This window comes from Macrotis lagotis, chromosome 3 (genome assembly GCF_037893015.1).
Source record: "Macrotis lagotis isolate mMagLag1 chromosome 3, bilby.v1.9.chrom.fasta, whole genome shotgun sequence".
Classification (NCBI taxonomy): Eukaryota; Metazoa; Chordata; class Mammalia; order Peramelemorphia; family Peramelidae; genus Macrotis; species Macrotis lagotis.
Genome location: NC_133660.1, coordinates 37,587,744 through 37,603,997, shown reverse-complemented (window position 1 = coordinate 37,603,997; position 16,254 = coordinate 37,587,744). Strand labels below are relative to the sequence as shown.

The 16,254-nt window shown below is 35.4% G+C and overlaps 1 protein-coding gene and 1 pseudogene across 1 annotated transcript in view; one reads left to right on the top strand and one right to left on the bottom strand.

Annotated features, from left to right (window-relative positions):
* Nucleotides 1–16,254, top strand: part of SCARB2 (scavenger receptor class B member 2) — a 68,879-nt gene that overhangs the window by 37,862 nt on the left and 14,763 nt on the right. Inside the window, exons 3-6 of the mRNA XM_074228484.1 lie at nucleotides 3,596–3,743; nucleotides 5,015–5,203; nucleotides 9,336–9,427; nucleotides 10,533–10,652. Of these exons, the coding sequence (XP_074084585.1) occupies nucleotides 3,596–3,743; nucleotides 5,015–5,203; nucleotides 9,336–9,427; nucleotides 10,533–10,652 (549 nt within the window). The remainder of the gene's footprint in view (nucleotides 1–3,595; nucleotides 3,744–5,014; nucleotides 5,204–9,335; nucleotides 9,428–10,532; nucleotides 10,653–16,254) is intronic.
* Nucleotides 6,355–6,979, bottom strand: LOC141517470 (glia maturation factor beta pseudogene; annotated as a pseudogene).

Genomic DNA, 16,254 nt, shown 5'->3' with positions numbered 1-16,254 from the left:
CCTGATTTATAATTTGGCATCATTGACTATGCCAGTAATTATAGAATGAGGCATTGGGTAAAAAAATAAAGTCATTCAGGCTAATCTCATTGGACGCAAATGGAAGAAAGTCAGTTTGAAGTGGCCAATAGAAGCAAGACCAAACTAGGTTATAGAGCCTTTGAGAAAAGTTGACTGAGTAGTTCTATAGACAATCTGAACCTTAGAATAGCATCTTCCAAAAATTCCATTTAACAATCAGACACCCTGGCATGGTACCTCCAACATAGTAAACAATAAGTATTTGTGAAATAATAATAATAACTATTATTTGGATAGAGTACTTTAAAGTTTACAAAGCACTTTTAGATAGTGATCCTCAAAATAACTATGTGAGGTAGGTGCTATTCATATCTTCATTTTACATTTGAAGAAATGGAGGCAGACACAAGTATAGTGATTGCTCTAAGTGTTCAAGGTAGGATTTGAACTCAATCAAAACTTTATTTTAGTTTTGGGCCAAAGGTCAGTTCATTCTATAGGACTATCAAACAGCTTAAGGAATTTAATGGATCGCCATTGTGTATTTACTTCTATGAACTTCTATTCAATTTCCCTTTTGGAAAAATTAAGATAAAATGTTCTATCTTTGAGACAACACTCATATGTGTGGTAAGGAGTTCAAGGTTGTTTGCTTTTAAATTAGATCACATTGGCCTGGGAAGTAAATTTGTTTCTTTTACTAGGGCTTAGGTCAGTTCCTAGCACATTGTAGGTCCTTATGAAATGTTTATTGCCTGACTGTCCCACAGACAAGAACCACATATTGCATAAATGTAGAATAGGGTGTCTTTTCCCAGGCATTTCATTTAAATGAGTTTTCTAGATAATCTGTAATATCCTTAGGTACATAACTTGAAAAATCTAACTTTGTAGGGTAGTTATCTTTCTCTAAATGACAGTTGACTGAATTGTTTAGAGTATTCATTCAGCCTTTTCTCTGCCCTCTTAAATAAAAATTTTACTGAATAGAGATCAACTTTTCTTAGTGGTTTGCAATAATCCCATTTTACAATGAATATAAAAACATAGGCTATTTTCTGGGACAGGCAATAGTTTTTTTCCAATTCTTATAGGGGTAAGATGTTTCTATAGTTGCTCAACTACTTCCCTTATTGTCACTCCCCCATGCCTAGCAGAACTTTACCCTCTGAGTTAGCTATTTTGGGCCATGAGTTCCTTTTAGCCACACCCTAGAAAAACAGGATCTCAAGATTCTACAGATGAGCATAAAATTAAGATTTGATGGATTGCCTTATGAGTTTTACCTTCTTGACATTTGAATAAGCTATTCTACCCACTCAGAGACTTTGGGGGGGGTAGAGGTTTAGACTTTGAACACTGCAGTCAAGAACTGAGTTCAAATCCAGTCTCAGACACTAGCAATATGACTCAGGTAACATAGTGTTATACTCAAAGAGCGAGATGGAGACCAGAATTTGATAAGGTTGGAGATCTTTATTCCCGGGGACTGTCTGGGGATTGAGTACCCAAATCAGACAGTACCTAAGTGTTCAGGGGATAGGGTTTTTATAGTGTTTGGGGTGGGGGGTACTGAGAGCAAGCAAGATACAAAAAAAAGCAAAGACAGCAGTTGGATATATTATCTTGACATATACATATGTAAACATAGGGTTCCATATGGATGAGAAGGGGTCAGGGTCTTTGTGTAATGTTTGAACATATTTTTTTGAGATGGAGGGAGTCAGGAATTTACTGTCTTATGGTTCTAGCCATGTCTGGGGAAGGGGGAGGCAGTCCTGGAATTTAACAGATACAGCAAGACAATTAGGCTAACAAGGGTGCTTTGTAAATCTTTGGACAATTTTATGGTATATCCATGACCCCTTGGGTCCTATCAGACTATTTTCCAGACCCAAAGGCACCTAGCCAAAGTTATATTTCTAAGGAATATCTCAGGGCCCAGAAGGATGTCAGGGACCCCTTTCTATACAGGAATTTCACAAACATTGATATTATACTTCAATAGGAATAGTAATAGCTTCTGCCTCACAAGGTTCTTTGGAAGCTCAAATGAGGCTCAAAATAATAAAGCATTATGGGTTGCCAGGTGGCTCAGTGGATAGAGCACTGGCCCTGGAGTCAGGAGTACCTGAGTTCAAATCCAACTTCAGACACTTAATAATTACCTAGCTGTGTGGCCTTGGGCAAGCCACTTAACCCTACTGCCTTGCCAAAATAACAACAACAACAACAACAATAATAATAATAATAATAATAATAATACACAATGTCTGACATATTAGAAGTATTATTATTATCATCATCATCATTACTACCACTACCACTGCAACTACCTGTGTGACCTCATATGCCTTAGTTTCCTTATCTTTAAAGTGAATATAATACCTTTGAGGTCATGAGGGTCAAGTGAAATGAGAAATATTAAGTACTTTTTAATCTTGATACATTCTGTAATCACTAGCAATCATAATTTCACTGACCAATCTTCAGCTAGCTTCTTGAGGTTAAACAGGAGGGCTGAAATAATGAGGTAGTGCTATATGAACACTAATCAAACAGTCATCAAGCATTTATTGATCACTTATTGTTTGCGAGGACACTGGAAAAGGAAATGGTCAATCACTTCAGTGTCTTTGCCAAGAAAATTCCATGGGCATTATGGTCCCTTGAGTCACAAAGAGGTGGACATGACTCAACAGTGAAAGCAATAACAATGTGCTAAGCCCTGGGGTTGTAAAGAAAGGCAAGAAAATTTTCTGTCTTCTAGGAACTCCTAGTTGAATGGGAAATGAAACATAAACAGCAATAGTCATATAAGAGAAATACAGGATGAATTGAACATAATCTCAGAGGGAAGGCATTAACATTAAGAGTGATCAAGAAAGGCTTCTTGCAGAAAGTGGGAGTTTAATCTGAGAATTGAGGGAATCCAGGAGGTGGAGATGAGGAGAGGGAACATTTAGGCTTGGAGGATGGATGGCCATCAAGAATATACAGAGTCAGAGAATTGAGTATTTTGTTCATTGACTTTGATTTTTTTTTTTTGGCAAGGCAATGGAGTTAAGTGATTTGCCCAAGGTCACACAGCTAGATAATTATTAAGTGTCTGAGGTTAGATTTGAACTCAGTCCTCCTGACTCCAGGGCTGGTGCTCCATTCACTGTGCCACCTAGCTGTTCCTGATGTTTACTTTTGATGTTTATTTCCTATGAGACCTTGGGCAGGTCATTTAAACCCTTTAAGCCTCAGTTTCCTTAAATGTAAAATAAGGCTGTTGGATAAGCTGTCCTGTGAGGTCCCTTCTGATCTGACTCTTACACTGAGGAGTTGTAGGGAGGGAAGAAAGTGATAAAACTGGTAGTCCTTTGAAGATGGATCTGGTTGCCATCTTATTTTCTTTTGTTATTCTAACTTTCATCTATAGTTTTTCCCCTCTCCCTGATTGATAGTCTGACATGTTCTATTAAGTCAAGGAAATTAGCTTTCATATCAATGAAAAGAAAACTTTTGATTGTAAAAAATGGTATCATTATTAGACAAAACTAAAAACAATTTTTTTTCTCTACCCTAGGGAGTACCGACCTAGAGAGAATATTCGTTTTTGGGATAATGGGACAAAAATATCTGCAGTTAATCCCAAGAGCTACATCTTTCAACGTAACATGTCTGTTGGAGACCCCGAAGTTGACTTGATTAGGACTTTAAATATTCCTGCCATAGTAAGTAGATTTAATATTACTACTGAGGCAGTTAGGTGGCATAGTGGGTAAGTATTATGTACTAAGAATCAGGAAGACCTGAGTTTAAAATCCACCTCAGATAACTGTAAGCTGTGTGAGCCTAGGCAAGACACTTCACCTTTTCCAACCTCAGTTTCTTCTTCTATAAAATAGGAATAATAATAATAGTAATACTTTCTTTCCAGGGTTGCTATGAGAATCAAATAAGATCATATAACATGTGATAAACTTTAAAGGGTTAAATATTATTATTTTATAGGGGTAAGATGTTTCTATAGCTGCTCAACTACTTCTCTTATTGTCAACTATTCCCTTATTGTACCTGTATATAAATGTATATGTAGAAGATACAATGTAGTATTTAGTTATATAATAATTGATTATAAGTAATAATTATATACAATGTATCAATTTTAAATAGTTACTATATTATTGTTATTACTATTAATTATTCCAATAGTTGCATTAAGAGAAAGGCAATTTTGGACTTAACATTCTTACTAGTATAAATGTTATCCTAGAATTATCAGTTCTTTTTTCTTCCTTTAGAAAATTTAAACACCAAAGAGAACAGATATTTGCATATATAGTAGAAAAGAAAAAAGGGGTTTTATTTAAAAACTGCAGGTTTAAATTCATTGAATAGCTTACTTTCCTTTCTAAAGTTCTTATGGTCTTTAAAAATCTGTTAAGATGCTAGTTGGAGATTTTGGTTCTGCCTTCTATTAAGGGGATCAGGATCAACACTTTAAGTCTTAGTCCACTTGTAAACCATTAAAAAGTTTCTGATAGGTTAGTGAGAAACTCTAACTAAAGAATTCACAATTCACTTAAAATTTTTTTGTTTGGAATTTAAGACTGCCAGGACATTACCAAATTTCTCCCTTTTCCAAATAGAGATCCCAATGTGTCTGAAAGAAACTTTTCCTCACTATCTTATTGATACTAGTCAATGAGAGTTCTAAGAAGCCACAAATTGAAAGTCAAATGACCCTTTCAATAGGGACTTCATAAATAGGGTGACTTGATTCTTCCACATGATCTTTTATCAATGAAAATGTATTGATGGTTCCTTCTTTGTCTTTAAAAAAGGATACCTGCTTTAAAGAAACAGATTTTCAGACCCCTTTATACTCTAAGAAGGGAATTTTTATGAAAGTCCATTGGAGGCTGCCATAAATCAATGGTGGCATTGACATGATTGACTTTTTTGATGTTTTCTATCATCTGAATTTGTTTTTGCCTGTCAGACTGCTATGGAATGGACCAAGATTAATTTCCTGAAAGAGCTCCTGGAAGGTCTGCTAAAGACATATCAGCAGAAAATGTTTGTGATCCACACTGTTCATGAACTACTGTGGGGCTACAAAGATGAGCTCTCCTCACTTATTAGTATTTTCAAACCAGACATCTCACCATACTTTGGTTTATTCTATGGGGTAAGTGGATTTTTCTTTTAAGGGACTCTTTGTTATAGTGGCATATGGCTTATCCCATTCTGCAAATTAGACTGAGGTTTTATTGTCCTAGAATAACCTAGCATAAATAAAGGACTTCTTTATTCTAAAGCTGTTATCACTTTTGAAGGATGGACACCTGGGTTTCTATATGTTTCCAATAGTAAGTTAAAAATTCCATAGGTAACTGAGTAGCAGAAGACTATACAAGGGTATGCTGATAAATTTCTAACACCCTGGGGAAGAATGTAAGATAAAAAGAAAAGCCTTCTATATTATAAAATAGCTATAGCATTACTTTTTTTTTAGGTTTTTGCAAGGCAAATGAGGTTAAATGGCTTGCCCAAGGCCACACAGCTAGGTAATTATTAAGTGTCTGAGACTGGATTTGAACCCAGGTACTCCTGACTCCAAGCTGGTGCTTTATCCACTACACCACCTAGCTGCCCCACTATTGTATCTATTTTAAGGACATTGATATGACTTTTCTTTTAGAAATGAAATTGGTTTTATTACAAATTTCAGTTATTGAATTAGACACTACAAAACATTTTACTTGGACCCTTTACAAAAGTATTATTTTCACCATCTGGCAGTGTAAAATTCTCAAGATTAATTTTAAAGCTAACAAATCAAAGGCACAGTTTTAACAGGTTTAAAATGACTAACACTCATATGACATCAAAAAATACTCAAGTTTATAACTCAACAGAACTTAATATTGTTGGATAATTATGGATATTAGAAGTTATGGATGAAAAATGTAGTATATTAAATAAATTCCAGATTTAATGAAAAGGACTTAGAATACATGATACTCTAAAGTCATATTATTATGGCTCAAATTTGGGTCATTCGAGCCTTTAAATGTGTTTCACATATCTGACAAGTAACACTATGCTAATATCCAGTATTTGTCAAAAGGAGATACCCATTGCTCATCACAAACAAAATACCCACCTTCCAATGGTGTCTGAAAATGGTAACAAATTCTGAACCAAAAGTTATAGAAATTAGTCACAAGAGTGCAAAAATTTCCGGCAGAAGTATTCCTCTAAACAGTTACAAACATTAGGAAATACTTTTGAAATTTTCATTACTATAAGAATCTTCTCCTTTGTACAAATGTTACACAAATGAAGATTTTTTTTAGTTACTGCAAGAAACAAAATTGTAAATAACAGTGCATTTTTAGGCATAAATACGTATTTATGTCTGGTTCCAATATAGTCAGGTTAGTACATAAATACTTAAAAGTAATAGTATATTCACTTTAGTGGAAAAATCCAAATTTCTCACATAACCATTCTTCAGTTAGGTCTTCAGTATTTCTTATTTCAAATACCTTAATTAATTCAGCTGTTTGAACTAGTTTATTCTTACTCCCAGCATACATCGTCTGTTGTTCATGTTTACACCCAACAGGACTAGAGAAAATAAAACACAGAGGGTATGAAACTCTTCCATCATCATGTTGATATTTATAACTATATACAATGAAGCGAGATTGTCTTTCAGGTAATTCATCTTTAAGTTCATCAGGTGAAATACCCTCATGCTTTTCATCCAGGACTACCAGCCGTTTATCCTTGTCAATCTTTATTATAATAGCAGCATTGTTAGCTTCTTTGCAAAAGTGAAACTTTCTCAGTTTCTCCACTAAATCTTCAGCAACATCACAAACCACCAGAGATTCACTCATTTTCCTTCCGGCAGGCCACCACCCCGGCGTAGCCTTCCCTAGGGTCCTTTCAAGAATGGAATGATATGACTTTTCAAATAGATTTAACTTCCATATAGGAATCAAGGGACAGGAGGGAACCTGAAGATCAAGTTAATTTTCTGTATCCACTTTTAACTGATGCTGGACCCATCAATTTGCTCTTTTAATGTCCTAGGTTTCATTATTTGTGGGATGAGGATAATGATACTCCACCTATCTCAGTGAGAGTTGGTGAGAATTTTATGTTGCTACTGGGGCAGCTAAGTGGTACAGTGGATAGAGCACCAGCCCTGGAGTCAGGAGGACCCGGGTTCAAATCCGGCCTGAGACACTTAAATGTGTGGCCTTGGGCAAGCCACTTAACCCCATTGCCTTGCAAAACAACTTAAAAAAAATTTATGTTGCTACCAGTAAAATTTCATTTTAAACAATGTGATGAAAATAAAGTCTTAGATAAAGTAAGCCAAGATGACACCTTGACTTCAATAAGCATCCATTAGAAGCTGATTATGCACCAAGCCCTTTTCCAGATACAAAGACAATGATAGCAATAACAAAAAATTTCTGCTCACAAGGAATCTATATTTTTCTATTATGTTCTTTTTTGTTTAAAAATCTTTTTTTCATAGAAATCTTGTTTTCACATCACTTACATTTCCCCACATATCCTTCCTCTATCCAGAGAGACTTCCCTTAATTAAAAAAAAATTTAGAAAATTGATAACCACATTGAAGAATTCAGAGAGATACCTTCTCATGTCTCATAGTTTTTGGAACCAAACTTAGTGATTGCGTTTTCACAGCATTCAGCATTATGCATTGTTTGTGGCTGGTCTTTCCATTTCCATTTCATAGTCATTGTGTATATCATTCTCCTGGTTCTGCTAACTTCACTCTGAATCAGTTTACACAAGTCTTCCCATTCTTCATCATTTTTCATAGCTCATTAATATTTTATTACCTTCATTACAACCCATTTATTTTCCAATCAATGGACAATTTCATTCTTTCCAGTTCATTACTACTACAAAAAGCAATGCTTATAGGGGTGGCTAGGTGGTACAGTGGATAAAGCACCGGCCCTGGAGTCAGGAATACCTGGGTTCAAATCTGGTCTCAGACACTTAATAATTACCTAGCTGTGTGGCCTTGGGCAAGCCATTTAACCTCATTTGCCTTGCAAAAACCTAAAAAAAAAAAGTAATGCTATAGCTATTTTATAATATAGAAGGCTTTTCTTTTTATCATGGACCTTGGGGGATATGTCTAGAAGGAGAATTAAAGAGGTTAAAGATATTTTATAATTTCTGATAATTGCTTCCAGAATGGTTGGACTGTTTCAGAAGGACATTATGTTCTTTTCGGAGAAATAACTCACACATTTAAAAATAAATATAAAATATGTCTAAATTATTTTTGAAGGAGAGTCAGGGTATAAGTCTAATATGATGGGCAGTTTGTTACCAATTCTAAATGACACAATGCAAGAGTAGATTGGAGTAGAATAGGGATACAGCAGAAGTGGGTCTGGTGTAAATGGAAAAGAAGAAGTGAATACATTAATGGTTCCCAGGGGGAGGGATCTTGATTTAGGCATCCCATAGTGGAGTAGAAGAGTGGTTACCTACGGGCTTCTGATAACTTAATTCTGACAAAACCTCAGTCAGGTGTCCTTATGGGACTTTATAAAATCCAGGGCAACGGATCACATGGGTCAGTGGGATTTTTTTAAGATCAAGATAGATAAACTAATGTCATATTTAAATAAAAACCTTTATTTGATGCATACCTGGAGAAAAGTTTGGTATCAGATGTGTGCTTTCTTTAGTAAAGAACTCTCGATTGAGTGAATGTCTTCTACTGATTTAGGTCGGCAACTTCTCTGAATCTAAAGTCTTTGTTGCCTAGAGTTACTGGATATGAACAGGAAGTATCAGAAGAAGGACTTGAACCCAGGTGTTTCTGACCTCAACCTGTGAAGACTCAAGCTGAATAAATATTAATTAATGATGCATTGATGACAATAGATAACTAGGGGATACTTAATTTTATAAGATCATATGCACACAAATAGCTATTTGGTGGGGAGGAGCAACATTTAGTCCTTTCCTAGAGGCATCTAGGGGGCACAGTGGATAAAGTGCTGGGACTGGAGTCAGAGAGATCTGCACAGTATTTGCCTCAGTTTTCTCACTGTAAAGTGAAGGTGATAACAGCTTCTCCCACTGTTGTCATGAGGATAAAATTAGATAATATCTTAAATCACTTAGCACAATCCTTTTTTATTCTTTCTCACTATGGCATAAAAATTAGGTCCCCAAAAGCAAAGACTTGATAATGAAGATGGAACTTTTGAGTGATCTTATATTTTTACATTTTTTTTATCTCCAGAAAAATGGAACCCATGATGGTGACTACCTTTTTCTAACTGGAGAAGACAGTTATCTTAATTTTACAAAGATCTTGGAATGGAATGGGAGAAGGTAAATCCCCTGACCCATATGTTCAGTCATTGGTCCTTCTAGGGTATTGTACACAATTTTCATCAATTTTAATATAAACTCGGTTTACATTACACATTTTTTAAATTTAAAGCTGCTGCAAAATATGTAGTCTCTGAAACAAGGTGTTTCACATAATAAAAAATGACATGGAATTTTTTTAAAAAGTTTTAGATGTATTGTGACCAGACATGAGAGACATAAATAAAGAGGTCTTTGAGAGTTTGGGCCCCATCACTTAGTAGAATTCACTGGGTTTTAGCTGGAACTAGGTATTCATCGATGACTTTAAACTGTCTTGCTTTCTGGGTGGTGGTAGGTTGATATTTTTTTCAATACTCATCACTTTGGAAAGTTCATTTGCAGCAAGGCAGCACAGTAAATAGAGTGTGGACCTAGATTCAGGAAGATTCATGAGTTCAAAACTTGCTTCACCCATTTACTAGCAATTTGACCCTAGACAAGTCACTTAACCTCTGTTTGCCTCAGTTTCCCATTGGTGATATGGAAAGAATAACATCTACCTTGAATGATTTTGGTGAGAATCAAATGGGATAATATTTGTAAAGCATTTTGCTAAAATTAAAGAGTTTAAAGAAATGCAATTATCATCATCATCATCATCATTCATCATCATTATTATTATAGTGAATCAGAAGTGTGAATAGGCTTTTGTAATATTTATTCTTAATGAATTATGTTTTAATATTTGTCATGAATAATGGCATTCAAATCATAGTGGAATATAATTTTCAATTTATTTTTACCTTAAAGAGAGCTGTGTTTCTACCTCCTGGGTAAAATCTTTATGAAAGAACATAAAGAGGATTTTTGCTATGATCCAGATTGTTTTGGGGGACCTGAGACTCTCTCCATAAGTTTTAACATCAGAGATTCAGAGCTATTCCTACCATTTTTTTATCTGGTTGAAAGACTATTTTTATATGCAATTTGGTCCTAGTAACTTGCTTCTGATTAAATTGTGGAAAATCCTTATAAACTGAATAGATCCAAAAGGCTTTTTTAAAAATTTACTTGATCATGTTTAGATCCTTCTTCTCTCATTTTTTTCCTGTTCTTATTGTAGGTCACTTAATTGGTGGTCATCAGAAAAATGCAATATGATTAATGGAACTGATGGAAATTCTTTCCATCCATTAATAACCAAAGAGGAAATCCTTTATGTCTTTGCCTCTGATTTTTGCAGGTGAGAATAATAAAACTATTCTTGGAGGTCACTGGAACTTTGAAGATGATTTTTTTGAGCATTATCAAATAAGAGTAGGTTAAATGTAACACAAGTAATTGAATTGATTCTGATCATATTCATTATTCTGGTAAGTTATATGGAGTAGATAGACTAGACACTCACCATTTTCTGTAATGCAGAATTTGTCAACAGAGACTTCTCTAAATACAACACATTTCCATCTAGCTGACTATAATAAAGGGTTTTAAAGTTATTGGAAATGACCTATCAGTTATGAAGCAGTAATCAAAAATAAGGAAGAGGAGGGCTTTAAGTTTTTCTCTGCACTTCACATAAGAGGCAGGCCTAAAGCTCAACTTTTGGTTAATTTAGTTTGATTTGGGTACAAAATAAGTTACTTATAATTCATTGAATCATTAATAAAAAGAGTTATTATCCTTCCCACATCTTGGGGGTTAAGGGCATGGCACCCCTATCAGCTGAAAAATCCATGGAAACTATTTTGGCCCTACCTTCATACCAGAAAAGTCTGAATTCTTATGGTATTAAAAGATTAACTATATTAATATTATGCAATACATACATTTTATACATTTCTGAATTTCTAAACTTATTCTGGATCATCTGCTAAACTTTGTTTGTTTTTTGCAGCTTGCATAAAACTCCCCCCCCAAACTCCTATTTAATTTCTTAAGCTGACCCCCTATATATTGAGACTACAATGGTCAAAGTTGTGATGTGGAAGTAATAACAAATGTGGAAATATGTCTAGTCAACAAGGCAGGATATGGTTATGTGAATGATCTTCAATTGGCCACCAAGTTGAAGAGGTCCAGATTCCATGTAGATGGGACTTTTTGGTCCTTTCAGTGAAACAAGAAGCTCTGTCAAGGGAGACATGGGTCAGTCAGGTTCCAGAGAAAGATTTTTTTGCTCTTTGGGGAAAACTAATCCCTTTTGTGGAAAAACAGAGGAAACCCTTGTCCTATCACCCCTCAAGGGAATTATTCCTACACTTATTAGTTCTAAATGGGTTTACATAAAGTTATAAATAATTATTTTTATTAACAGTTGATAAATATGTTCACTCTGTGATTGAGGGAAGAAGATTTTTTCTCCTTGGGGTATAAAAATTCTGTCTCATTCCTCTTTGATCATTCTTCTCTGACTAACACAATGTCTTCATTATTCATAGTGGATACTGAATAGCTCCAAATTAAATGAATAAATAAAAGGCATAATAGTCAGGATTGTGGAGATGGTGTCAGTTGTGTTTAGTATGCTAAAGTAATTGCCACAAGAGAATTGAGGGAAAAAGGGGGGATCATTGCATGAGATGTATTCGTAGAAGTTTAGATTTAGAGCATAAAGGTCTTGACAGGTCATATCAACAAATCCCCTCATTTTATAGATGAGGAAACTGAGGTCCAGGGAAGCTAAAGCCCTTGCCCAGGGTCCCACAGGTACTAAGTAAAGTTCCTCATAACCTAGACCCCTCCCCCTGCTTTTCCAATCTTCTTACTTCTTCCTCCCCACCATATTCTCATTGATCCAGTTGACACTGGCCTTCTGGCTGTTCCTATCAGTTGGGCCAAAACACTCCAGCTGTCCATCCCAGACATTTGCTCTGACTGTCTTCCATCCCCAGAATGTGCTCCCTCCTCATCTCTGCCTCCTGGCTTCCCTGGCTTCCTTCAAGCCCAACAGAAATCCTACCTTCTCTGGGAAGCGTTTCCCAATCCCTCTTCATTCTCATACCTTCCTCTTGGTAATTATTTCCTATTTATCCTGTCTATAACCTGTTTGTATCTATTTGTTTGCATGTTGTCTCCCCTATTAGCTTATGAATTCCTAAGGGCAGGTGCTGTTTTTTGTCTTTGTTAAGCACAGGGCTTGGTATACTATAGGAGCATAATAAATGTTTCTTGGTTAATTGATTGATTATTAAGTGGTAGAACCATTTTTCTGCCTCCCTTGTCAGGCTATTTCTAGGATGTTGCCTCCACCTCCCTACTTTGAGAAGTAAAAGCTCCAAGAAAGCAAATGAAAAGTAAAGAGATTAATGCAAGTTAAATGAGGGTAATTAATAGAGAAGTAGGGAGTATATGGAAGAGGGAAAAAAATCTTGATGCTGGCAGAATGTCCTTGTAGAACAAAAAAAATAAAATTTAAGATGTGATGGAGCATGGAAGTGGAGTAGAATAACTTGGTCACGGTCAAGGAAAAATGTATCTGACTGTGATTAAAATTCACTAGGGAGACAAATAATGCTTACCCAGCATTTCCTACTAATGAGATAAGACAAAAAACAACATGTTGTAGTAGAAGACTGCTGGGCAAGGGGTGAGGTTTAAATATAGGCTCTGCCTTTATTGGTGTGATTCTTTGTGAGTTTCCTTCATTTTCATCTGCAAAATGAGATGAACACAGGCTCACCTCAGTAGGATCATAGATGAGAATGTGAGCTCTTTGGGACCAAGGACTGTCTTACTTTTCTATTTTTAGCATCAACGCTTAGTGTCTGTTGTTATTGTCACTGTTGTTGCTCAGTCCCATCTGACTCTTGACTTCATTTAGGGTTTTCTTAGTAAAGATACTGGAGTGATTTGCCATTTCCTTCTCCTTGACAGATGAGGAAACCAAGCTGCCACTGAATATACATTTAATAAATGCTTTATTTGTTCATTCATTTTGATAGGTTCCCCCCTCTCAGTTTACAGGTAAGGAAACTGAGACTAGTAGCGGTTAAGGGACTTGCCCAGGGTCACACAGCTGATACGTATCTAAGGCGGGTTCAAATACATCTCTTTCTGCATCACTCCATTGACTGAAACCACATTGCCTATAATATATTAAATTTGGAGCTTTTTTAGAAGTGTTGATCACTAAGCCCAAGTCCCCTCCCAATAGATCATTCATGTGAGGATAAAACCTACCATTTCATGAAGCACTCAATCCCATCTTGAAACAGTTGTAATCATTAGAAAGTGATTTCTTATACTGAGATGACCACTTCTGACTACAGTCTTTGCCCATTAATCCTAGGTCTGCCTCTTGGAACTATATAGAATAAGTGTAATGTCTTTTTCAACTACCACTTGTTAACCCTTCAAGTATTCTAAAGAATCACAAATTTAAGAGTAGGAAGGGACCGGTTGTCATCTAATCTAGCCCCTGAACCCACACATTCCTCTCATCTCCTAGTTCATTAATCCAAAAATGGATTAGTCTCACATGATCTGTGCTTGTTGAAATCGGGCTGGCTCTTTGTAATCACTGCTTCCCTTTCTAGATATTCATCCACCTTCTCTTATCCTTTCTAGAATTTTTCCAGGAATCAGAGTAACGTATAGTTTACAATCTCTTTTCTCTTCCCTTTTTTTGAAAATTGAGGCTCCAATCCAATCCAAGTTCTTTCAGGATTTACTTCATTTGGACCAGGTGTAGTTTGAAGTCTTCCAGTACTCCCTTCCTATTTTCTTAGTTATCTTGGTTAACAACTCCGTCTCTCTTTCTCTCTGTCTCTCTCTCTCTCTCTGTTTCTGTGTCTCTGTCTCTCTTTGTCTCTCTCTCTCTCTCTCTCTCACTCTCTGTGTGTCTGTGTGTGTGTGTGTGTGCATGTATACATGTGTGGTGGCAGAGAAAACCTAAGCAAACTATGAATTAAGCAGCTCTGCTTTCTTTCTGTTGGCATTATCATTCTCTCATTCATCCCAAATAAAAGCCGTGTATCTTCTTTCCTCCCCATTTAGGTTAAAAAGTCATTTTTCTTGTTCCCAGCCTTTCTTTATAGGCTCAGCTCATTCTTAGCATTAGCATTCCTCACTCTGGTTTTATTCACATTCAACTTCAGTAAACTGTCTTTGTTTTAATCTTCTGAACATTTCTTTTTTAAACTCAAAGTTGATTAGTTCCTGATGCATCCACATCAGTCTCCAGATGAATGTCATTTTTTCCTTCTCATTGAAATTGTTTCTCTTCGTGTTTTTAGAATTTCATTGTGTGTGGAGGGGCAACTAGGTGGTTTACTGGATAGAACACTGGCCCTGGAGTCAGGAGGACCTGAGTTCAAATATGACCTCAGACACTTGATACTTCCTAGCTGTGTGTCCTTGGGCAAGTCACTCTTAACCCCATTGCCTTGAACTATAAAAAAAAGAATTTCATTTTTGAGCATCTCTCATCCTTCCTGAAGTATCTTACTTCCTGAATTCCTATTTCCTTTGAACCTTTTGAAATATGCTTTCCCAAAATCAAGGCAGCATAGAATACTATGTCCAATATCTAGGCTGTATGGAAGAATATGTTCACTATCTATGCTAGAGACCCTGTCTCTTACACATTTTACAATGGACTAATCACTTCTCAGGTTTCCATCATTCCCTGCCCAGCCCCTTCCTGCCAAATAACTAATTTCTTCCTGTTAGTCTTGGATCCAGGATAGAATTGCCTCTTGTTGGTTCCTTCACCTTCTTCTGAAGGATGAAATTTTTCTAAGGCAAGTCAAGAAGTTACTAGCAACATTGCTTTTCTGGCAAAAAACTCCAACAGACATCCAGTCCATGTACTTTTAATAATAGAGAATATAGGATAAAATCCAATATCAACTAATTATCCCCTTCTGTGTGAGCCATATAATGTCTTTATTCTTTATCCTTCATCTCTAAAATGAAAGGGTTGGATGAGATGGTCACTAAGGTTCCTTCCAGCTCTATGCCTATGATTTTAGATTCTTATTTAAAATAAAACTACGTATATTCCATTCATATTCCTCTGGGACCACTGACCTGAGGAAAATTCTGCTATTATATTATTTATATGTTTACTCTGTTTATTAATTTATTCACTCCCCTGTCACTTAAAAATTATTATTAATTTTTATTTTTATATCAGAGATGTCAGATTCTAGAATCAGATAAAAATAATATTGAGAAATATTTAACAAAATAAATAAAAATATATTACCACATAGAAAACCACAAATTCACATTATCTAAGTAAATGTCACTAGTTGGGGTCTTATCATATTTGAATTTGATACCACTATCTTCTTTCCCCTTCATTTCTGAATGTATCTTCCCCTTTCCCTCTCCCATATTTAAAAATAATTTTTAAAAGAGGAAAAACTATTTAACCAAGTGACATATCTGTTGAGCCTAACAGAATATACAGTATTTCATTATCCACAGTCTCCCTCCTTTGCAAGTAGGATGAGATGCATTTAGAAGAGAATTGTCTAACAAATTACATATACATAATTTTAATATGTAATATATTTTTAATTTAATATATGCTTAAGAGCACAATATATTTAAACCAATATAGTTACTATATAATAACACATAATTTAAATAAGAATTAATATTAAATAACTATGCAAGTATACATACAGTGAATGTTGTTTAAAAGTATCTTAACCTGATTAAAATTCTGTTAAACAAAATTTTTCTGATTTCAAAATGTTGCAATAGAAAATCAACACTTTCAGACAAATAATTTGTAATGAATGGATGAATGGAAAAAGCTCTTATGTGCTAAGCACTGGGGGGACAGTTTGCAAAGGGAGACAGTCACATTCTTATGGGCAAGCCATTCATAT